Consider the following 25,256-nt stretch of genomic DNA (forward strand, 5'->3'; position numbering starts at 1 on the left):
GGTCATTCACCCTTTTGTGATCCCACCTAACCATTCCCTCAGGATGGCTTGAGACATTTTGTCAAATGCTTTTTTGAAATCCAGGAATCCTATATACACTGAGGCAATGCAGTTTAGTGGAAAGAGCACAGAACACTGAGTCAGAAGATTTGGGTTTGAGTTTTATCTAACTAAACAAACTTAAGTCTGTAAAGAGATAAACTCTCATATTGACTCCAAGTCAACTCTTAAGTCAACTTCTCTCCCAGGGAACTATCCAGGGTCCTGGCCAGCATATATTTAAAACTTCCTCAGACTCTATTGGTCTAGAGCCCTTTGTTTTTGGTGCTGTCCCCACTGCCCCTGCTTGTTTGGAAGTTCATCATCTAGTCTGACAGATTGGTTAAAGAAAAAAAAGAGCACGTTTGTGTAACTAGGACGGGAACTTGACTGCAATAAGGTTGGGCACCACCTCTTCTTTTGTCCAATAGATGACCAAGGAAGATAAGCCAACAGGCCAAGAGAAAGTCAGTGAGGCATGGGAAAAAGTGAAGAATGCCCTTCTAAGCCCAGCCCAGAAAGTATGGATTCTCTTAGCCTGGCAGGGGATTAGGCTTCCCCTGCAGAGAATACTTGATATCCCCGGGTATGAACTCAACCCTTGGTTTGCTGTTTGCCAGGTCTGGCTCTTTCCTCCTTGGAGAAGGAGGGGCAGAACATGTCCATGAGAGAAGGCTCGAAACCAGTGAGGGGAACTGGTGTGACTGACGTGGGCTCAAGGCAGACCCCATTAGCTCCACTAGATCCCAGGAAGAAGCAGCTGAGACATCTTCCTAATGCAGTGAATGGATTGGGCAGAGCATTCACCCAGAAGCCACCAGTGGCTCTTTGTTCTGCTTTTGCTAAGATGCCTTCTTTCAGGTAAAGGCTTGTTTTTATCCTGGGATGGGGGAAGGGAGAGCTGGCTTTGTACCCAGGGCAGGGGCAAGTCTTGGCACAGGCTTCCTGCTCACAGCTGCCTTCTGTACAGGAGTGAGGAAATGTGACCATGTCCATCCTTCATGGAGTGGAGGGATGAGTAAGGTGAATGCTATCTGGAGGCTATGGGAAAGGCTTCTGGACTGGGGGTCAGAGAATAAAGAGTCCCGGAGCATAGTATGTTAAAACTGGAAAAGATCTTTGCACATAGAATATAAGAGTTTAGATGACTCTTAGAAAACGAAATGTCAGATCTGGGAAGGGTCTTAGAACATAGAATATCAAAGCTGTAAGGAGCCTTAAAACACAGAATGTCATGGAACTACCCAGTCATCAACAAATATTTATTGAACACTTAGAATGGCTTGAGACATTGTGCTGGGTTCTGGTAATACAGTGACAAAAGCATTGTACTGTATTGGGAGAATTCAACATCTATACAAATAAGTAAATGAAATGAAAAAATATGAAATAAGCACAAAGTATCTTTGTGGGAAGAGATTGAAATAATTGCAGAAATCAAGAAAGGTTCTCAGAAGGAGATGGCATTTGAGTTGACCCTTGTAGCATGGTAAGGGTTCCACAAGACAGAGGTAAGAAGGCAGGGCAACTCAGGTCTGGGGGAGAGCCTGTGCAAAGGAATGTCACATGTCATGGGTGTCAAAAATGTATTATTGTTGGAACATAGAGTGTATGAGTAATTTGTAATCAGCTTAGAAAGACAAGTTGGAACCAGATTGTGGTGGGCTTTAAATGAAAAATATAGGAAATAATATTTAATCCCAGAGGCAATAGGGATACTAAAGCTTCTAAAACAGAGGAATGGCATGTGCTTTAGGAATATCTCTTTGGCAGCTTTGTGGAGTAAGGATGGGGGAGGTGAGAGACTGGAGGCAGGGAGACAAATTAGTAGGTATTTACAATAGTCCAGATGAGAGGTGATAAGCACCTGATCTATGGTACCTGTGGGCGGGAATGTTGAATGTGGGAATGAGTAAGTCTTTCAACAAGACTTGGAAACTGAGTGGTTGGGGGTAGTGAGTGAGGGTACCGAGTACAGGATGACTCAGGTTCTAAACTGAAATGGAAATATTATGATGCCCTGGACAGAAAGGGAAAAGTTAGAAGAAAAGATAGGCTTAGGGAGAAAGATAATCAGTTTCTTTTTGGACACATTGAATTTGAGGTGGAGGAGATATAGATGGCTTCAGAAGAGAAGAGAAGTCTCCTCCAACAAGAGATTAAGGCCATGGAGGTAGAGGTGGTTATGGATATCCTCCAGATTATTATGGAAATAAAGATGATGATGATTATGCTGTGAAACAGATGCTATTTAGATTCCAATAGTCAATCAGGAAAGAATAAAAAGGCTGGTACACAGTACTGAAGGCCTCTTGGAAAAGGGATGACATAAATTTGTACTGGTCTAGCCAGCATTGTTATGTGCCTTCCTCTAGTGACATTGAGTTGAATATGAGCAGGGACAGAAAAAGCAGATCATGGGAGCAATCCAGTATTTAAGTTTGGAAAGGGGGGAGTGGCAAAAAAGGGACAAGGAATTCAAGGGTAGAGGGCAGTATAAAGTTGAAGTGGTTAATTATGGGGTCAAGATTTTGAAGGGAAGATTGTGATGTCAGTTTAGTAATGATCTGGGAAAACAGGGAAAGGGGTGGAGTGATTGGAGTTTGCAATGAAATTAGACGTGGGCATGGGGAACCTGCGGCTTCAAGGCCACACGTGACCCTCTAGGCCCTCAAGTGCATCCCTTTGACTGACTCCAAGGGCCATACTTGAGGACCTAGAGGGTCACATGTGGCCTCGAAGCCTCAGGTTCCTCACCCCTGCATGTAGAAGAAGGAGGGGTGAGATATAGGGAGAGTTGGAAGGATAGGAAATAACGGCCAGAAGAAAAATTTCATTTATGGATTTCAGAGGACTATCTGGGTGATGATGAGATCAAGTGATTGGCCATCCCTGTGTATCTGAGGTAGGCGATAGGGAATGAGGAGGCCGAGGAACTGGGAAGCAAGGGTGTTTGAAAGGACATCAACAGGTAAACTGAAGTCCTGAAGAAGGAGAGCAGGGTTCAGAATGGAGAACATTGTGAATCCTCTAGAAAGGAATGCGATTAACCTTGGGGTGGTGGGGGTGACAGAGAGGACAACCATAGGGAGCTGGGTATGGAGATTTGTCTGGATGCAATGAACCTCAGGGGAGGAGAAGTTGCTGAGTGGCAGTCACAAAGGGAGGGTCTGGAAGGGGCAGCAAGTAGCAAGAAGCATATGCCTCCTCCTAGCCCAATGTGAAAGGGGAGATGAGAGAAAAGGTAGCCAGTATTGGCTAGGAAGGCCAGGGATGCAGTGACTTTTGGGAAAAACCAGGTTTCTGAGATTGCAAAGAGATGGAAAAAAGTGTGAAATATACAGTTATAATGACCAGGGCAGTTCGTTAAAAACAGAATAGAGATTCCATAGGGCACAATGGAGAGAGAGAGGATAGAGAGGGATGGAGACATCAGAAGAGTGATATGGACGGAGTATGAGGGATGCTGGAAAGGGGCATGCATGTACTTGTGTCCATACAAATTTAGGAAGGTTTGAATTTCAAAAGTTCCAGGATAACAACAACAAACACGGAGCTCACAACAAGATAACAAAACAATCCAATTTTATTAAATAGAAATGCTCACAGTCAGGGTCAGTCAGAGAGAATGATGGAAACGGACCAGCTCTTCCAGGTGTTCAGAGGAGTGTTGGGAGGATCTACTGGGATCCTGAACAGAATGTAGGCATACTCTCCCCCCAGAACAGTAAAGTCTGATGGGATTTTAAGGAGTTCTTATCTGTCCCTTGTAGAATTAGGCATTGGGGAAGGGAAGGAAGACCCTGGATCTGGGGACTGGTGTAGTGTTGATTCTTGCTAATGGGAGAAGACTTCTGGGGAATTGGTGACTGGTTGATATTCAAGCTTGGGAAAGGGAGCTTTTCACTGTTACTGTTTGTCTTACTCTTATAAGGTGACTCAGTTTCCTTTTCAGGGTTTTTTAACTTCCCCAGAGTTTCTTTCTTAAGTTGGGTAGCAGAGCTACTGGGGTCACTATAGTAGCCCATGGCTCTTTGAAGGGTTGCCTTCCCTTCCCCCTTCCCTCTTTTGCTTCCTCTGTATTCCACATGCTACATTTAGCCACTCCTGGGGAGTTCCTGGTGGACTGGTTTACTTAGCTCTGCTCCAGGGGGTCCAAATTCCCCTTTTCCAGGATCTCTATGTCAACCTTCATAGCACAAGTGTTAGACACAATATCCACATGGTCTTAAGGGTTTCCTATTAGCTTCCTCCAGACCTTTAAAAAACTTGGAATCACATTTACCGAGACAGCCTTAGGTCTTTATCTTGCTATTATTTGTCCTTTGTTCTCAGAGGATTATAACATCAGGAAGTTGATCCCATGACTTGCAAGGGAATAAGTGAGAGAGAGGGCTGTGCAAAGTCACCAGCCTCTTTCCTCTGCAGTCATGTGGGTCCAGTGGCCAGACATAGACTGCAGATGGTCCCAGATGCAGCAGGAGACTTTGGCCTTTTCAAGCTAAGGTCTTTCCCAGGTTTCAGTTTGATTGAGATGATTGCCTTTCTCTAATTTATTGCCCCAAAGGCACAATTGTTTATTTTAAAGGATATTTTGCCATGTCTACAAATGTGGTCTATCTGTAGAGAGGGACAGCTACTCAGCTTTATGTCTGGATCATCAGGCCTGGAGTTAGGAATATCCAAGTTCAATTCCAGCCTCAGACACTTAATGTCTGTGTGACCTTGGGCAAATCACTTCACCTTTGTTGCCTCAGTTTTCTCATCTGTAAAATGGGGATAATAGTAGCCCCTACCTCCCAGGGTTGTTGTAAGGATCAAGTGAGATAATAATTGTAAAGTGCTTAGCACAATGCTTGGCACATAGGAAGAATTATCATTATCCTCTATAGTACAGATGTTTCTGTGTGTTCTTATGTATTTGCATGAGTCTGGTTGCCTGCATGTTACCATTGGGTGAGGATCTGGGAAGCAGAGGGAGGTCCTGAATACTGGGTGAAAATCCGGGGGCAGAGCCTGCATCCGGAGAAAGACTTGGAGTCAGGAGATCTGAGCTTCAGTTCTGGTTCTGATACCTCTCGACCTCAGTTTCTTCATCTGTAAAAAAGATGGATTAGATGACATCTAAGGCCCCTTTCTGTTCTAAACTAGGATTCTACGGTCCTATTTCTGTGTGTTTGCCTGTGTTCATCCATGTGTTTGGTGTGTCAGATTTCAAGGGGGACATATGTGTATTTCTAAATGTGCCTGTGGCTAGGTGTCTGTAGACTATGTGGCTAGGTCTGGGTGGCTATTGGCTGGAGGGGGAGAGTTCCGGTTGGAGTGTGGGTGTGGGGGAAGAGAGTAAGGTTTGGAGTGGTGCTTCTGGGTGTGGATAATTCCCTGCATGGCTGCCTCTGAGATAATATTTGTAAAGGGCTTAGCACAGGGCCCTGCATGCAGTAGGCACTTAATAAATGCTTGTTCCTCTTTCTCCTCCCTTCTCTTCCCTCTGGATATGGGTGAGGAGCTGATATTCTATTTTTAGGTTTTGCCTGAGTAATCAGTTTCTGAAGACTAGATGATAGCACCCAGGGACCTGTCACCCTCCGGCTGTCTCCCCAGTGACTGGGTGTGACCGATTATTTGCTGTTGGGTGATGCTGGGTGTCTCCTGGGAAGTGTGATCGTTACTGACCCAGAGAGGTCTCTGGGCCACACTTGAGGGAGTTTCGTATACCTTGTAGCCAGCCATGCAGAAACACAATTGTGGTTTCTTGGCTTTACGCTTTTTCTCCATTCTGTGCTCATAATTTCTTCCTCTTCACTCTTGTGACTAAAGCCCCAGGGCGGGCCACTAGAGAGATCCACCCCAGCGCAGGAATTTCTATGGGGGGAGGGTAAGGGGCCTGGGGGGTAGTAGGTGGGAGTGGGGTGGAATGGTGCTATGGGGAAGAGAGACTGCAGCCAAACCTGGGCTCTGGCTCAGGACTATGTAATGTAGCAGAAAGAACACTGACCTCATGGCTTTTGGGCTGGACACTAAGGTTAGAATTTTGGTGGGACCTCAGGTAAGCCCTTTGGTTTCCTCAGCTGAAAATGATAAAAATCCTTGCACTGCCCAGCTCCTAGGGTAGTGGGAAAGGAAAAGACTTTATTTTTTAAAGCTAATTTATTTAATTTTAATTTTATTAATTAATTTTTATTATTATTTAGTTTAATTTATTTTTAGTTTTTAACATTCACTTCCATGAGTTTTAAATTTTCTCCCCTCCCTCCCCTCCCCAAGACAGCATGCAATCTGATATAGACTCTACACAGACATCCCCATTAAATATATTTTCACATTTTCATTAGTTAGTAAAGGGCTTTTTAAGACTTTATTCTTCTCTGCTCTGCCCCTGACTCTCTGACTCCAGCATGATTGCAGTGAAGCCTTTTTCCCCCTGAAACTTGCCTCCGAAACTGGAGGCTGCCTCACCCTCGAGCAGCCTTCTACCCTGAGGCCCAATTCTCTCACAGCTGACTTCTTCCAGGAACTTTCCCTTTGAGGAAGGGCCCCAGGCCAGCCATCTTTAACCTTTTTCCATCTCTTTCCAGTTCCAGTATGCTGTGGAGGGGATTCTATGTTTAGGCATGGGTGGGAATGGTTGACTGCCAAGCTCCAGCTCTGACATCTGACTCAGATTCTTACAGAATTCTGTGAAATGGGAGCTGTCTTTGTTTAGAGAAATAATAATCAATGGATGACAAGACTGTGGGCACTGAGATGCAGCATGGCCTCACATTGTGGAGAGGGTGCTGGGTGGCTCGCTTCCCATCTCTGAAACAGATTGACTTGTGACCTGAATAAACCACCCAACTTCTAAGGGGCTCAGTCAATTTTTAGGACTTCTCTCCTAAGCCACAGACAGGTTGCAAGCAGAATTTCTCCTTTATTCCATTGGATTTGTGATTTAATGAATGCAGGCATTCTGTCCAATGATGCAAAACTTATCTCTACTGGCCCATCCTATGGACTCTTGTCTATTCCCTCCCACAGCCCTTGATCTGATGACATCACAGGTCTTTCATATAGTCTCAAATATTATAGGCATAAAGTAATTATAATACCAGTACTTTGCAACTAGCTAATGTTTATTAAGTGCTTTATAAAGTGCATCCTCTTTCTTTTTACAAATCAAATTAGCTAATGGTTTATCTAGCTAATTTTAAAAAAAGCCTTAATTCAATAGTTTACTTTTAATTTCATTAATCTCTGATTTTTAGGAGTTCTAGGTCAAAATTTAATTGGAATTTTCAATTTGCTGGTTTTCTAGATTAAAAAAATTGTTTAAAATTTATTGATCTGTTCTTTCTCTGGTTGATAAAAGTGTTTAGCGGCATAAACGTAAAGTACTCTAAGTTTGTAAAGTTCCTGATGCATATTATTACGTTTGATCCTCACAACAACCCTGGGAGGTAGGTGCTGTTATTCCCATTTTACAAATGAGATGAGAAAACTGAGGTGAACAGAGGTTGAGTAACTTTCTCAGGGTCACTCCACTAGTAAGTATCTGAAGCTTGTGTCTTCCTGACTCCAAATCCAGTGCTCTATCCACCCTACCACCTAGTTGCCCACCTTTCAGAATGATATAAATTTGTATTATTATACTTAATTATAAGAAGTGGTATAATGTGATTAGGAAACAAGGTGGGTTGTTCATGTATTCAGAATAAGGGAAAACAGTTGGATAGTCCACATGTTGCTATGGTAGTCATGAAATATGAAAAGATACAGGGAGAGGCTTCAGGTCCATTGGATGGATTTATGGCAGGACACAGAGAAAAAGCACTGGGCATAAACAGGTCCAGATAGGCTGTGATTTGCAGCAATTGAGGAAGTGTCTGGAAGTGTTATTTTTGCCATTGGTATTATTAACATTCTGCTGAGGTTACAGTATATCTGTAAGACTTGGAATTGTGTTCATCCTTCTTTGCTGAAGACCATGCCATCAGAGAAATAATGACATGACTTGCACTTAACTTTGTTTTGAGTGAGGGGGAAGCTGCGCAGGTCACCAGCCTCACTTCTCCACAGCCATCTGAATCCAGTGACCAGATATTCATCAGGATGACTGGAGATGAGCCAGGATGAGGCAATTGGGTTTAAGTGACTTGCCCAAGGTCACACAGCTAGTGAGTGTCAAGTGTCTGAGGTGAGATTTGAACTCAGTTCCTTCTGACTCCTGCACTGGTGCTCTATCCACTGTACTGCCTAGCTGCCCCAAGACTTGGAATATGTCTCTGAAGAATGAAGAATGAGTTTCTCCACAGAGGGTGGGTAAAGTGTGGGTGAGAGCAGGCTGTAATAGTAATTAGGGAGAAGCTCCGATGAGAAACAGGAGTGGAAGAGGTCATCACTGAAGGGGAAAGCCGGTGGGTTGATCATGTGATGAGGGATGACAGGTGGACAGCTCCGGGATCATGTACCCTGCAAATGTCTGAGGCTGGGTTGGAAATTAGTTCTTCCTGATTCCAGGTCCAATGACTTCTCCATTGTGCCACCTGGCTGCCTCTGAAAAGAAAAAGAGAGGGAGATGAAGGAGGAGGAGGAAGGAGAGGAGAAGGAAGAAAAGGGGGAAAAACGTAGATGAAGGAAGAGGGAGAGAAGAGAACAGGGAGAAGAAAGGAAAGGAAGGGGAGGAGGAGAATGTTTCTTTATCCTTTCTTGCTTTCAAGACTTATTCTCAGCCAAATATTGAACTAAGTAAGGTTTGTTCTTGGTTGGTCTATCCCCTTCTCCCTTCCTTCATTTCTTCTCCCATCTCAATCCTTAGACCTTTAGTCTTTTGATGCTCTCACCATCACTGCACCTCCTGAAGCCTGGTCTTCTAAAGGAAGGCAAAGTAAAAACTCTGTCATTTCAGTGCAGTTACCCTGAGTCAGAGCCTCCAAAAGTCTAGAAGTTTGGTAGAGACAATTTGTAATTAATAAAGCTGACATTTGTCCATTTTTTCAGATGGACAAAGTGCTTTCTTTATGTTATCTTTGCCTCTGTCTTGAGACCCTTAGCTTTGTTCTTCATCTTCATCAGGGCCTCCAATCCCTTGACCCCTAAGTTGTTTTCCAGTCCATCACCCCTGCTCTGGTCACCTTCTTGATCCATTCCCCATCTTTACCTCTTGGTGACCCAATTCAACTCATCATTGTCCTCTTCTCTTGAGTTCCTAGTTCTTTTATTTCATCAAAGACCTTGTCCTCATAAGCCCCATCCTTGCATTATTTCCACTATCTGTTACCTTTACTCCTACTCATATGTTGCTGAAAAAAATTGAGGAAAACTGTGAAACCATGTTGAGTAGGTCTGCTGCAAATTGGTTACATAATCTCAACTGGGTTCAATCCTTTGGGTAGGACTTACTGTCTTACTTACCCCAGTGATTTTTCCAAACCTTCGCCCATCTCAAACTTCCCCTGGCTCCCCCTCTTCCTTAACCCTCTTAACTGAGAATTGTGTTTTCTTCCCTCTCTTGGCTCTATTCTGGACTCTACAGATTTCTTTCTCTACTGAGCTCCAACCTCATTACCCTAGAACATTTCTCTGCCCCAGTGACTCCTTCTTCTGATTGGTTGATTCCTCTCATTTTAAGGAAGGGCCCTTAGCCAGAGGTTTATTTCTTGATTACTCTTCAGACTCCTCTCCTGACTCTCTAGACTTCTTTCCCCATACCTCCTCTCCTCCTTCCCACCTGCATTCCTTGCTTTGCGGCTTCTTTTTATGGGTTCTTTTCCCCCATTAGAATTTAAGCTCTTTGAGGGAAGGTATTTGCCTGACACATTGTAAAAGCTCAATAGATACATACATAAATAATAAATACTGCTTCTTGTTTCTGTTGACTCATATTTCATGGAAAAATTTGAGGCCATTGGCTAAGAGCTCCCTCTCCTCCCCTCTTCTCTTCTTATATCACTCAAATGTCTTCTGCCACCATTTCCTTCTTGACTTCTGTTTTACATGAAGAAATGACACTTCTTGGCTCTTCTACTTATTAATTGTGTGATCCTGAGCAAGTCACTTAATCTCTATGGGTCTTGGTTTCCTTATCTGTAAAAATGAAGTATCAGATGATCATTGAGGTCTCTTTTAGCTCTATATATCTTATCCTTCATGATTAGTGTGGTGATGTGAGAAGAGCTCTGGGCTGGAATCAAATGTCCTTCTGGCTACTTTGTGGGATGTTGGGTAGGTCACTTGCTTCTCTGGACCTCAGTTTCCTGTTTTGTAAAATGAGGGAATTGGGCTAAATGGCCTCTTCCAGCTCTAGAACTGTGATTCTATATCCCTTGAAGTCCTTTCCAGCCCTGGATTTAGGGACAAAAGGGATTTTAGAGGGTACCGAGTCTGACTTGCTTTGCTTTATAGAGAAGAAAACCAAGGCCTAGACAGATTAAGTGACTTCCCCTAAATCACATAGTGAGTGACAGATGGGGATTTGAACATGGACTCTCTAGCTCCAGATCTCCCAAGCGCACTTCATTATCTCTGTATTCCTTATTTTTTTTAGTAAAGTTGTTTTATAATACAGATCATTTTCATGATTGGCAAAATCCAGGATATCTCTTCTTCGTCTCCTTTCTCAGGAGCTGCTCCACACACAGGAGCCACAGACCTGCAGAACACCAGGAGAGGAATGCCAAGGCCCATCCCAGAAGTTCTGGATCATAGCCATGTGGACACATTGGGATTTACAGCCAAGGGACTGCTGAGTGCCCTGCCCACTGAGCCAGAGGGCCCCCTACCTCTGAGCAGGGTCCAGGGTCCATCCAGGACATCAGGGGCCAGACTCTCACAGGCATACCCCCAGATTCCTATCAGGAGAAAGGAGCACTTCCTTGATGAGGCTGCCATAGAGACTAACTCCTTTTCTGATGTTGAGCCAGAGGAGCCATCCTTTGTTGATGCTGGGACAAAGAATACCTCTATTAGCAACACCAGGAAAGAAAAGATATCCTTTGTCAATTCTGAGATAGAAGACTGGTCCTTTGATGATGCCAGGAGGCAACTAGGAAGCATCACACCAACATCCCCGTCCTGGACTTTGGTGCAGCCAGGCCTAGTGGGCTCATTGAGTACCAGACCCCAGGGCCTAGATTTCAGATCTCAGGGCCAAGGCCATAGCCCCACAGGATCCCAGGACTATAAAGGGCCTCTGACAACCCCCACATCTGCAGCTCAGCAGAGGACAGAGGGTAAGTGTTTGGATATTTGGAAAAGGTTGTTTTTGCATTGTTTAACGTGGAATAATGGAAAAGAGGACTGAACTGGAGTCAGAAGAATCCTATGTGAATGTTGTTAATGTTGGTAACTAGCAGAAAGCTTTGGCTAAGTCACTTTACTTCTCTGAGACTCAGTTTCCCCATCTGAGTAATGGAGACCACATTTGCCTTGTATTATTGGCTTTCTAGGTTGTTGTGATAAATAATGATTTGTCAGCCAGAAAGTACCATAGGAATGGGGGATATTTCAGTTTGGGGGATAAATACCAACCACATGTCCCTCTACCCTTCAATCAACTGCTCCTTCTCAAGTGTTAAACACTTCAGTCTGAACATCTTCTGTGTAAGGTCTGTCCTAGTTTTTTTCCCCAGTGTCTTCCCTTTTGAGGTTACTTCTTCCATCTGTTCTGGTTATATCTTGTATGTACCTGTTTACATATTATCTCCCCCCATTAGAATTTGAGCTCCTTGAGGACAGAAACCATGCTTTGGCCTTTCTTTGTATTCACAGTACTTGGCATGGGGCCTGGCACAGAGCCAGCTCTTAACCAATGCTTGTTGACTGACTGCTATACTAGCCCCCTTTCATGGCCAGGGTTCCGGGTTCCCACACTGCCTCCCTCCATATAGGTCCATCCATCTAATTGCAGTTGGTGAGGGGGTAGGGTTCCCTGACCTCAAAATCATAGTGGGTTAGGTACCCAAGCTCCAATTCTGTCGGCATCGCCCTTGGGGCAGGGGCAAACCCAGGAAGACTCGAACACATGGTCATTTCTAGGAGAGTCTGAGAGGATGGAGAAGCATGGTTAGAGAAAGGAGGGATGTGAGGAGTTCAGATTTAGAGTTGAGTGGGATTTTAAAGATTCCTTAGTCCAATCCCTTCATTCCGTGAATAAGAAAACTGAAGGTCAGAGAAGTGACATGGCTGGTAGACAGCAGATCCAGGATTCGAACTTGAGTCGTCTAGCTCTGGTTCTAGCACTAAAATGTGTTTCATCACTAGTCCTCTGAAATCAAAGCGTTTTTGCATTATTCTGAATTCTGATTTTTATAATGTTTGGATTTCCATGACTGGTGGTCAAATCGAATCATTTGATTTACATGTCTGGCAGTCACCTGCTTCTACCTGTTTCACTGTGTATCAGTTCAAGCAATTCTCTTGTTTCTCTGAACTCTACCCATTTGTCATCTACAAAGAGATCTCATTGACAGATATGATGCCAAAGCTCTCTAGCTTTGTAATCCCAGGGCTTTTTTGGATCAGATTGGTCTTAGAGGGATCCCTTCCTTTTTCCTCAGGGACCCTGAGGACTGGTTAATTCAGTTTTTCTTCAATATTTCTTAAGCATTCACTCTGTGTAGTGGGTGCTTTCAGTCCAGAAAAGTCTTCTACCAAAGCCTTATCATATCATGGAGATGACCTTGGCTTCTCAAAGGCTATACAAATAAGTGGAATATCTGCTTGGGAAGACCTTACCAATCTAGAAAAACTTCATTATGAATCTGATGTTGGCTTTACATCCATCATCTGAGGACCAGCCTCATGAAGTCCAGACATTCTCATCACTTGACTGATGACAGGATAATGCATTGGTCAGCCACAGTGACACCTGATGACTATCTACTAATTCATAGAAGGGTTGAGATCAGCTATTTTGGGCACCAAAAGAAATCACAGGTTACTGAAATATGCATGATGCATTCTGTATGTAGGACGCTGGGATACAAACTCAGAAACAAAAGAATCCCTGCTCTCAATGACTTTATATTCTGCTCTGGTGGTGGTGGTGGGACATGATCAGTACACAGGGACCTACAATACAAAACAAGGATTATAGGGGGCTAGAGGAGAGCTAGAATGAAGGGCTCTAGTAACTTCTAAGAAGGGAGAGATCACTAATGACAGGACAAGGGGTGGTTCAGGGGAGGCTTCATGGAGGAAGTGATCCCTGAGCTGAGTCTTGAAGTACAATTTGGAATCTGAAAGGCACTGAAGATAAAGGAGTGGTTGTCAGGTAAAAAAGAGGGAAATAGTTTGTCCCTCTATCTTTCCATGGCTGCCCTGTGCTTCCAACCAGAGACCCCCTCCTCTACATCCTGCATGGGAAACGTAGATTTAGGTACAAAGAAATCGTCCTCTCCTGGCTCCAGAAGTTCACAATGTCCTAGGAATTTCCTTTTTTTTAAAAGTAAAATTAAATTTGTTAATTAACAAAAATCTATTTCTTTTTCTCCCTACTCCTCCCCTCTTCTCACATTGGAAAAGAAAAAGAAAAACCTTGTAACAAGCATGTATAGTCAAGCAAAACACATCTGCACACTGACCAGACCCCAAAATATGTATCTTCTTTTGCACTGTGAAGTCCATTGCTTCAGTGTAAGAAGGTGGACAATAGGCTTCATCATTGATCCTCTAGGATCATGGTTAGAGTTGATTTGACACTTTTAAAGTTGTTTATTTTTTCAATGCTGTTATCCTTGTATAAACTCTTCTCCTAGTTCTTCTGCTTTCACTCTGTATCAGTTCATGTAAGTCTTCCCCTCAGAGGTTTGTTGGGGCTTCTCTCCTTGCCTTGGGTAGACAGCTGATCTGTCCCTGGGTTCATGTTTGTGGGAAAGAGAAATGTGCTTCCAGTTTCCCATGCCTCAGGATCCTAGCACATTTATATTCCCGAGCCCTTGTATTAATTTTAGGAAACACTCAATGTTCTTTCTGTCTGTTGTTCAGCTCTAAGAAGCATCCTTAGGAAGTCAATTGGGGGTGGCGATGGGGTGAAGTGGAGGAAGATCATAGGGTATAGACAGAGTAAAAACTAATCAGTCAACAAGCATTTATTAGCTACTTCCTGTATGCCAGGAGCTGTGCTAAGTGCTGGGGATAGAGAGAATGGCAAAAGCATGTTCCCTTCCCAGAAGGAACTCACATTCTAACAGGAGAGATAGCATGCAAATAACTACACTTGCAAATTATAAACATATCACACACACACACACACACACACACACACACACACACACACACACACACACACACATACCCCACATCGCAGAAATGGACAGTTGTTGTTTGTTCTTCATTCTCAAAGAGGCCCATGACATCAGGGAAGTGATGCCATGACATGCAGGTGAATTGGATTTAAGTGAGGGAGGGCTCTGCAAAGTAACCAGCCTCACTCTCTTCTCCAGAGTCATATGGGTCTGTAGGCTAGATATAGATCAGGACAACTGGAGACAGTCCAGGATTCAGCGAGGTTCCTTGGCCTTTTCAAGCTCAGGTCTTTACCAAGTCTTAGTTTGACTGAGGCAATGGTGATTAAGGCTAGGCAAGAAATGAGGCAGAAAATGGCCTCTTTTACCTAGTTAAAAAAATCAGTCTGGGAGGAGAAGACCTTCAGGGTTTCTGGTCACAGAAATAACTGCTATTTACATTAACCCCGAGCCAACCAGGGCCCAAACAATGACCAAGTGGAGTTTGGGCTAGGATTATCTTTGGCCAATCAATGAGAGCCAATGTCAGGGGAAGGCATACTACTCATCGAGGGTGGAAAAAGCCTCTTAGGGCAAGTGGGATTTGAGATGAGGTTTGATGGAAACCCAAGCCTCTGTGATTGGAGAGTAGCAATCCGTTGTTCAGTAAGCATATATTAAGTGTTTCCATGTTCTGAATGCAGATCAAAGCATACTATTTGCTCTTGCTTCGCAGTTCAGCTCCCTTATCCTGCCAGGTGATCCTCAGAATTCGAACTATGCTTCAGAGAGTGAAGCTCTGATGGGCTGGCCATGTTGTTCAAATGCAAAATGTATGCTTGCCAAAAAGACTATTTTATGGAGAAATTGCATAGGGCAGGTGGATCACACGGTGTTAAGAAGAGACAATACAAGGACACTCAAGGTCTCTCTCAAGAACTTTGGATTTGATTGTGGGACATGGGAGACACTGGCACATGACTGCTCAGTATGAAGTGCTCACATCAGAAAGGGTGCTGTGCTCTATGAGCAAAACAGAATTGAGACAGCACAAAGTAAATGTATGAAGCACGAATTTGGAGTATCCACCCCAAATGTTTGCACGGACTATCTGTGCCCAATCTATGTAGAGTGTCCCGAGCTTGTATTGGTCTGATGAGCCACAGTTAGACACACTGAAACTTGAGTTTATCATGGTGATGTCATTTTGGTCCTCTTTGAGAAACAACCAACCAACCAACCAACCAACCAACCAACCATGTTCCTGTCACTACAAGGGCAAGGCTTTGTGCAGGAGATGTTACCTGAGCTATATCTTGAAGCAAGCTAGAGATTCCAAGGGCTAGAGATGAACAGGGAGGGCATTCTAGTCAAGGGGTATAGCCCAGGCAAAGTCACAGAGGTGGATGATCAAATTTTGTGCACAGGAAAACGATGGCAGGCCACTTTGACTAGAATGAAGTGTGTGGGAAAGAGAGTAACCTGAAATAAAGCTGGAAACATAGGCAGGAGTCATATAGTGGAAGACCCTGTGTAAGAGCTGGGACATGAACTGTATATTGGAGGAAGTTAGAGATCCCATAAGCTAGAGGTAATGTCAGACTAAGGATTTAATATTTTCTTTTCTTTTAAATTTATTTATTTATTTTTAGTTTAGTTTAGTTTCTAAATTAAAAATAAGCTTTTGAGTTTTAAATTTTCTTCCCTTCCCTCTGCTCCTTTCCCCCAATATGTCTCCACATATACATTGATATTAAACATATTTTCACATTAGTCATGTTGTAAAGAAGAATTATAACCAATGGAATGAACCACAAGAAAGAAGAAACAAAACAAAGCAAAAAAGAGCAAGAGCACGTAGTATGCTTTGATCTGCATTCAGACTCTGTAATTCTTTCTCTGCATATAGAGAGCACTTTCCTTCATGAACCCATTGGAGTTGTCTAGAACCTTGCTTTGCTGAGATGAGCTAAATCTATCAAAGTTAGTCATCACGCAATGTGACTGTAACTATGTACAATGTTCTCCAGGTTCTGCTCCCTCAGCATCAGTTCATATGCATCATTTCAGGTTTTCCTGAAGTCCACCTCTCATCACTTTTTTCTTCCAAATTTATTAATTTATTTGTTTTCAGTTTTCAATATTCATTTCCATAACTTTTAAATTTTTTTTCCCTCCCTCCCTCTGCCAAGACAGCATGCAATCTTATATGGGCTCTACACATATATTCCTATTAAACACATTTCCACATTATTCATGTTGCATAGAAGAAATATAGTGAATGAGAAAAACCCAAGAAAAACAAAACAAAACAAAAGAGAAGATAGTCTGCTTCATTCTGCATTCTGACTCCACAGTTCTTTCTTTGGATGTGGATGGCAATTTTGCATCATTAATCCTTTGGAAATATTTTGGGTCCTTGCATTGCTGAGAAGTCAGTCCTCTCACACTGTAGCTATTCCTGTGTATAATGTTCTCCTGGTTCTGCTTACTTCACTCAGCATCAGTTCACATAAATCTTTCCAAGTTTTTCTGAAGTCCACCTGTTCGTCATTTCTTATAGAACAATGATTTTCCATTACATTCATATACCACAACTTGTTTGGCCATTCCCCAATTGATGAACATCCCCTCAATTTCCAATTCTTTGCCATCACAAAAAAAGCTGCTATAAATATTTTTGTACATGTGGGTCCTTTTACCATTTATATGATCTCTTTGGGATACAGCAATAGAAGTGTATTGCTGGGTCAAAGGGTATGCATATTTTTAAAGCCCTTTGGGCATAGTTCCAAATTGCTCAACAAAATGGTTGGATCAGTTCACAACTCCACTGACAATGCATTAGTGTTTCAATTTTCCCACATCTTTCTTCTCCAGCATTTACAATTTTCCTGTTTTGTTATGTTAGCCAGTCTGACAAATGTGATGTGGTACCCGAGAGTTGTTTTGACTTTCAATTCTCTAATCAATAGTGATTTAAAGCATATTTTCACATGACTATAGATATCTTTAATTTCTTCATTGGCTTATAGTATCAGCCTTAATATCTAGAATTCTGTAATTTTTTTTACTTGAAGGGAATATACATTTATTAAGTGCCTACTGTAAATGAGGCACTGTGCTAAGCACTTTATAAATATTATCTCATCTAATCTTCACAAGAGGATAAGAGATAGGTGCTATTATTCTCTCCATTTTAAAGATAAAGAAATAGAGGCAGAGAAAGGCTTAGAGATTTGCCAAGGGTCACACAGCTAATAAGGGTCTGAGACTGGATTTGAACTCAGATTTTCCTGACTCCAAATCCTGAGCTCTGTTCCCTGCACTACCAAGCTGTAAGGTCTTAAGACACTAGGAAGTTATGAAATGACTTTGAGTAGGGGGTTGACAGAATCAGATTTGAATTTTAGGAATATGAGGGGAGGATGGATCAGAAAGGAGGGTGACAACTCAGGAGGCTATTGTAATAATCTAGTCAAGAAGTTATGGAAGCCAAAACTAGGGTGTGAATAGAGAGGAAGAATGGATGTAAAACTATTGTTGAGATAAAATCACTAAGACTTGGCAACTGATTGGGTAAAATAATAATGGATAGTAGTTATATAACACTTTAAGATTTGGCAAGATGAGGGGCAAGGGATAAGGAAGAGTGAAGGATAAACCCTGAGTTGCAAATCCAGGTGATGAGAAGCATGACAATACACTTAACAGAAAGGGAAGTTAGGTTGAGTTAAGTCTAAAATGAGCTTCACTTTAGACATGTTGAGTTTAAGATACTTATAGCACACTCAGATGGAACTATACTGGAAACAATTCAAAATATAGGACTGAGGGAGGCATAGCCAAGATGACAGAGTAAAGCAGGGATTCCTCTCCCCCAAACTCTTCCAAATACCTGTAAAAATGACTCTAAACAAATTCTAGAGCAGCAGAACCCACAAAGTAACAGAGTGAAACAAATTTACAGTCGAAGACAACATGAAAGGTCAATAGGAAAGGTCTGTTGCACTGGGGTGGGAGAAGAGCGCAGTCTAGCGAGGACCTCTCTGGCACAGACAGGGCCTGAGCAGGTCTCAGGGGACTGAATCACTGGCAGCTGTAGCAGTTTCCAGATTTCTCAACCCCAAGAATGCCAAAGACAATTTTGAAAGTCATTAGGAAAAGTCTGTCAGACCTATGTGAGAGAGAGTAGTGTGGTCTGTTCCCAGTTGGGCAGCAGCTGTGGCAGCAGTGGCAGTGGTTGGTTCCAGAGTTCTTGGCCTACAGCTGGTGGGGGGATCGAGCAACTGATCAGGAAGGGATTCCAGGGATTTCTTTGCTGACACTGAGGCAGGATTCCCTAGCTTTGCTTGTACTTTGATCTGGGTCACAGTCCTGGGTGGTGGTCCTGGGGTGAGGAGGAATGCTGGTGTGGTAGAGGTTGTGGCTGTGTTGGAAAGGGAATCCTCACAGTTCAAAAGCAGAAAAGAGTGCTTGTGGTCACTCACAGAAAAGAGACAAGACCAAGAGCTGAGTAAATGCCTCTTCTTTGTTCACACCACCTTGGAGGAGCTAAAAATTTATAGGTCCCTAGAAGTATATCTAAAAACAGCTGCACAAAACCCCTGAAGCTTGGAACAGTACAATCCAGTCCCCATCCCCCTGAAGCAGAGTACTACCTTGACAAAAACTAAAAAATCAAGTAATTGGTTAGAGAAATGAGCAAACAGCAGAAAAAAATCAGACTATAGAATCTTAATTTGGTGATAAGGAAGATCAAGGCATACAACCAGAAGAAGACAGCAAAGTCAAAACTCGTACATCCAAAGTCTCCAAGAAAAATATGAATTGGTCGCAGGACATGGAAAAACTCAAAAAGGATTTTGAAAATCAAGCAGGAGAAGTAGAGAAAAAGTTGGGAAGAGATATGTGAATGATGCAAAAAAATCGTGAAAAAAAAGTCAACAGCTTACTAAAGGAGACCCCAAAATGTTGAAAAAAATAACACCTTAAAAATAGACTAACTCAAATGACAAAAGAAGTCCAAAAAGCCAATGATGAGATAAATACCTTAAAAAGCAGAATTGGCCAAATGGAAAAGGAGGTCCAAAAGTTCACTAAATAAATCAATTCCTTGAAAATTAGAATGGAGCAAATGGAAGCTCATGACTTTATGAGAAATCAAGAAATTATAAAACAAGACCAAAAGAATGAAAAAATAGAAGACAATGTTAAATATCTCATTCGAGAAACAACCAACCTGGAAAATAGATGCAGAGAGATAATTTAAAAATTATTGTACTGCCTGAAAGCCATGATCAGAAAAAGAGCCTGGACATCATCTTTCAAGAAATTATCAAGGAAAACTGCCCTGATAGTCTAGAACCAGAGGGTAAAATAAAAATAGAAAGAATCCATTAATGACCTCCTAAAAGAGATCCCAAAAGGTAAACTCCCAGGAATATTGTAATCAAATTCCAGAGTTCCCAGATCAAGGAGAAAATATTTCGAGCAACCAGAAAGAAACAATCCAAGAAACACAATCAGGATAGCACAAGATTTAGCAGCTTCTACACTAAGGGACTGGAGGACTTAGAATATGATATTCTGGAGGTCAAAGGAGTTAGGATTAAAACCAAGAATCACCTACCCAGAAAAATTGAGTGTAATCCTTTGGGGAAATAATAATATTCAAAGAAATAGTTTTTATTTTATCTTATTTTATTTTTCATTTTTAACACAGTTCATATCACATAAAACAATTACAACTTTTGGTCAGGTGTTACTTCTTTTTAAATCATTTACAATATAGACCACAAAAGAATTTTTTTAAACACTAACCAACTGAGACACAAATAATATTTATGTATGCTAACTTCACAAGCCCTTGACCTAGTTGTCTCCACAGTATTACTAAGAATTAAAGGACCCTAACTTATTGTTGTTGGTCTAAAATCCTAAACGTAATAGCTTAATTTTAGACTTAAACTTGGATGTTCCCCTACCAACAATCTATAATTTAATAGAACTGGTATTAAGCTTACAAACTTTTTGACTATAGGAAATTGCCACTAAGAGTAGGAACATTGCAGGGAACCAATATCTCCCCAACTTCATGTCAGTTCCAGGTAGGAGTAGATTGTCAACTTGCATTCAGTCAAGCTTGAAGTCTGCCAGGTGTCAGTGGGGAAATTGAGTCAGGAGACTCCTACCTTAGCCCAGGTTGAACAGCTGCTCTCCCACCCTTCCTATGAGATCACCTTTTGCAGTTCATACCAGCATCTCACAGGCTTACTGGCATCATGGACTGGAGGCTCAGACCATCTTTCTTGCTATCCATACCTGGAGTTAGACTCAGAGGAACAGTCACTTAATAGTCCCATAGCATCTTTTTTTTTTTTAATTAAATTTATTTATTTAACTTTTAACATTCATTTTCACAAAATTTTGGGTTACAAATTTTCTCCTCTTTTATCCCCTCCCCCCCCAAACACCAAGCATTCTAATTGCCCCTATTACCAATCTGCTCTCTCTTCTATCATCCCTCTCTGCCCTTGTCTCCATCTTCTCTTTCGTCCTGTAGGGCCAGATAGCTTTCTATACCCCTTTACCTGTATTTCTTATTTCCTAGTGGCAAGAACATTACTCGACAGTTGATCCTAACACTTTGAGTTCCAACTTCTTTACCTCCCTCCCTCTCCACCTCTTCCCTTTGGAAGGCAAGCAATTCAATATAGGCCAAATCTGTGTAGTTTTGCAAATGAGTTCCATAATAGTTGTGTTGTATAGGACTAACTATATTTCCCTCCATCCTATCCTGTCCCCCATTACTTCTATTCTCTTTTGATCCTATCCCTCCCCATGAGTGTCGACCTCGAATTGCACTCTCCTCCCCATGCCCTCCCTTCTATCATCCCCCCCACCCTGCTTGTGCCCTTATCCCCCACTTTCCTGTATTGTGAGATAGGTTTTCCTACCAAAATAAGTGTGCATTTTATTCTTTCCTTTAGTGGAATGTGATGAGAGTAGACTTCATGTTTTTCTCTCACCTCCCCTCTTTATCCCTCCACTAATGAGTCTTTTGCTTGCCTCTTTTATGAGAGATAATTTGCCCCATTCCATTTCTCCCTTTCTCCTCCCAATATATTTCTCTCTCACTGCTTGATTTCATTTTTTTTTAAGATATGATCCCATCCTCTTCAATTCACTCTGTGCACTCTGTCTCTATGTATGTGTGCGTGTGTGCATGTGTGTGTGTGTAATCCCACCCAGTACCCAGATACTGAAATGTTTCAAGAGTTACAAATATTGTCTTTCCATGTAGGAATGTAAACAGTTCAGCTTTAGTAAGTCCCTTATGACTTCTCTTTGCTGTTCACCTTTTCATGGTTCTCTTCATTCTTGTGTTTGAAAGTCAAATTTTCTTTTCAGCTCTGGTCTTTTCATCAAGAATACTTGAAAATCCTCTATTTCATTGAAAGACCAATTTTTCCCCTGGAGTATTATACTCAGTTTTGCTGGGTAGGTGATTCTTGGTTTTAGTCCTAGTTCCTTTGACTTCTGCAATATCCTATTCCATGCCCTTTGATCCCTTAATGTAGAGGCTGCTAGATCTTGTGTTATCCTGATTGTATTTCCACAATACTTGAATTGTTTCTTTCTAGCTGCTTGCAATATTTTCTCCTTGACCTGGGAACTCTGGAATTTGGCCACAATGTTCCTAGGAGTTTCTCTTTTTGGATCTCTTTCATGCGGTGTTCTGTGGATTCCTTGAATATTTATTTTGCCCTCTGGTTCTAGAATCTCAGGGCAGTTTTCCTTGATAATTTCATGAAAGATGATGTCTAGGCTCTTCTTTTGATCATGGCTTTCAGGTAGTCCCATAATTTTTAAATTGTCTCTCCTGGATCTATTTTCCAGGTCTGTTGTTTTTCCAATGAGATATTTCACATTATCTTCCATTTTTCCAATCTTCTCGCTATGTTCTGTGATATCTTGCTTTCTCACAAAGTCCTTAGCGTCCATCTGTGCCATTCTGGTTTTTAAAGAACTATTTTCTTCAGTGAGCTTTTGAATCTCCTTTTCCATTTGGCTAATTCTGCTTTTGAAAGCATTCTTCTCCTCATTGGCTTTTTGAACCTCTTTTGCCAATTGAGTTAGGCTAGTTTTCAAGGTGTTAATTTCTTCAACATTTTTTTGGGTCTCCTTTAGCAGGGAACTGATCTGCTGTTCATGCTTTGACTTCATGTCTCTCATTTCTCTTCACAGCTTTTCCTCTACCTCTCTAACTTGATTTTCAAAATTCTTTTTGAGCTCTTCCATGGCCTGAGCCCACTGGGTGTGCTGGGACACAGAAGCCTTCATTTCTATGTCTTTGCCTGATGGTAAGCATTGTTCTTCCTCATCAGAAAGGAAGGGAGGAAATGCCTGTTCACCAAGAAAGTAACCTTCTATAGTCTTATTTCTTTTCCCTTTTCTGGGCATTTTCCCAGCCAGTGACTTGACCTCTGAATATTCTCCTCACACCCACCTCGCCTCCTGGTCCTCCCAGCCAGAGTTTTGGGACTGAGATTCAAATGCTGCTTCCAGCCTTAGGGCTTTTGGTGGGGGCAGGGCTGCTATTCAGTGTGAGATTAAGTTCAGGTGCTGAGGTTGGGGCAGGGCCACCTCTCAGGCTCAGTTCCCTCAGGGGGTTTATGCACAGACCTTCCACAATGGATCCAGGCTCCTGCCCCCTTGGGGAGCCCCTGTTTGCAGCCGCCTCTCAGCTTCTGCCTCCCAGGGGGGCGCGAATCATGGGGGCACCCCACTCCCCTCTCAACCCGCCAAAGAGACTCTCTCACCAACCCCCGTCACCTGTGGGTGGAGGGACTTGTGCGGCCACTGGAGATCCCGTCCCTGAAGCCTGCTCGGATCTGTATCTCTTGGTGCTGCGGCCGTGGCAGGTCTGGGCTGGGCTCCACGTCTGCAGCACGACGGACCTTTTGTGAGAGGTTTGCAGGTCTCTCTGGAACAGAAATCTCCCTCGCTCCAATGTTCTGTGGCCTCTGGGTGCAGAATTCACCGTGAGTTACTTCCCTGTAGCTGTTCTATGGGTTGTGGGTTCGGAGCTATGTGTATGTGCGTCTTTCTACTCCGACATCTTGGCTCCGCCCCTCCCATAGCATCTTAACACAGCAAGTTCCAATAATCAGATTTCAAATATGACTATAATTTCACTTTGGTTAAGGAACATCTTTTGAGGCAAGTCTTAAGTGGCTTACATGCCTGTTTATACATATTCTAGTCCCTGATTAAATAGCAATCATAAAATCAAATTTACCATTAAAACCTTAACTTTTCCATCAATGCCAAATTTTACCCGAGGCTACCTGCCTCTAGGAAATTTAGACTAAAATTCTTTTCCCCAAACTAAAGATGTCTTTGATTTATTCTCAGTAATTAATTCAGTCAATTGTTTTAATACTAATTGCTTTTACTTCGCTTTGTAACATGTCCAATTTTTCTCTTCATCACTCCCCTCCCCCCACTTCCTAATACCTTGCATCTGATTACCCTTTCCCTCAATGTACTCTCCCTTCTATCATGCTTATCACCAACCCTTATCTCCATCTTCTCTCTTTTCTTGTAGGGCAAGATAAATTTCTATACCCCATTCCCTGTGTTTCTTATTTCCCGGTTATATGCAATAAAAATTCTCAACATTCGTTTCTAATACTTCGAATTCCAACTTCTCTCCCTCCCTTCCTCCCTACTGATCCCCACTGAGAAGGCAGGCAATTAAGACTAAATACGTGTCGTTCTGCAAAAGACTTCCATAATAATCATGTTGTGTAATACTAACTATATTGCCCTCTATACTACTCTAACCCCCCTTATTTTTTTATTCCCTCATTTGACCTTGTCTCTTCCCAAAAGTGTTTATTTCTAGTTCTATTTTTCCCTTCTCCTGTTTACCCTCCCTTCTATCATTCCCCTCACCCCACTTGTCACCTGCTCCTGTGCTTTCTTGTAGTGTAAGATAGATTTTCATACCAAATTTAGTGAGCATGTTATTCCCTCCTTCAGCCACATGTGGAGAGAGTAGCTTCACTTTCCCCCCTCTCTCCTTCTCCCTTTTCTCTTCCATTGAACAAGATTTTTCTTATCTCTTTTATGAGTTATAGCCTGCCCCATTCAATTTCTCCCTTTCTCCTCCAAGTATTTTCCTCCCTCACCCCTTAAATTTTATTTTATTTATTTTTTTGCTTGGATATCATCTCTTCTGATTCAACACAACTTGTACTCTCTGTCTATATATGTGTATGTGTGTGTGTGTGTGTGTGTGTGTGTGTGTGTGTAATCCCTCCACCTACCCAAATACTGAGAAAAGATTCAAGAGTTATAAATATTTTCTTTCCATGTAGGAATGTAAACAATTCTGCTTTAGAAAGTCTTTTATGATTTCTCTTTCCTGTTTACCTTTTCATGCTTCTCTTGATTCCTGTGTTTGAAAGTCAAATTTTCTATACAGTTCTGGTCTTTTCATCAATATGAATGCTTCAAAGTCCTCTATATCATTGAATGACCATTTATTCCCTTGAAGTATTATACTCAGTTTTTCTGGGTAGGTGATTCTTGGTTTTAACCCCAGTTCCCTTGACTTCTGGAATATCCTATTCAAAGCCTTTTGATTCCTTAATGTTGAAGCTGCCAGATCCTGTGTTATCCTGATTTTATTTCCACAATATTCAAATTGTTTCTTTCTAGCTGCTTGAAGTATTTTCTCCATGATATGGGAACTCTGAAATTTGGCCACAATATTCCTAGGAGTTTCTCTCTTCAGGTTTCTTTCAGAAAATGATCGGTGGATTCTTTCAATATTTATTTTTCCCTCTGATTCTATAACATCAGGGCCGTTTTCCTTGATAATTTAATGGAAAATAATGTCTAGGCTCTTATTTTGATCATGGCTTTCAGATAGTCCCATAATTTTTAAATTGTTTCTCTTGGACCTATTTTCCTGGTCAGTTGTTTTTCCAATGAGATGTT

General features: G+C 42.1%; 1 protein-coding gene across 2 annotated transcripts in view; it reads left to right on the forward strand.

Moving 5' to 3' along the window:
* The first annotated feature begins 550 nt into the window (after positions 1-550).
* The window catches only part of LOC140499854 (uncharacterized), a 262,845-nt gene continuing 238,139 nt past the window's right edge, over positions 551-25,256 (forward strand). For both annotated transcript variants that reach the window (XM_072601753.1, XM_072601754.1), the window contains exons 1-2: positions 551-900; positions 10,641-11,249. In XM_072601753.1, the coding sequence (XP_072457854.1) occupies positions 825-900; positions 10,641-11,249 (685 nt within the window). In that variant the 5' untranslated portion in view covers positions 551-824. The remainder of the gene's footprint in view (positions 901-10,640; positions 11,250-25,256) is intronic.

This window comes from Notamacropus eugenii, chromosome 4, assembly GCF_028372415.1.
Source record: "Notamacropus eugenii isolate mMacEug1 chromosome 4, mMacEug1.pri_v2, whole genome shotgun sequence".
NCBI lineage: Eukaryota > Metazoa > Chordata > Mammalia > Diprotodontia > Macropodidae > Notamacropus > Notamacropus eugenii.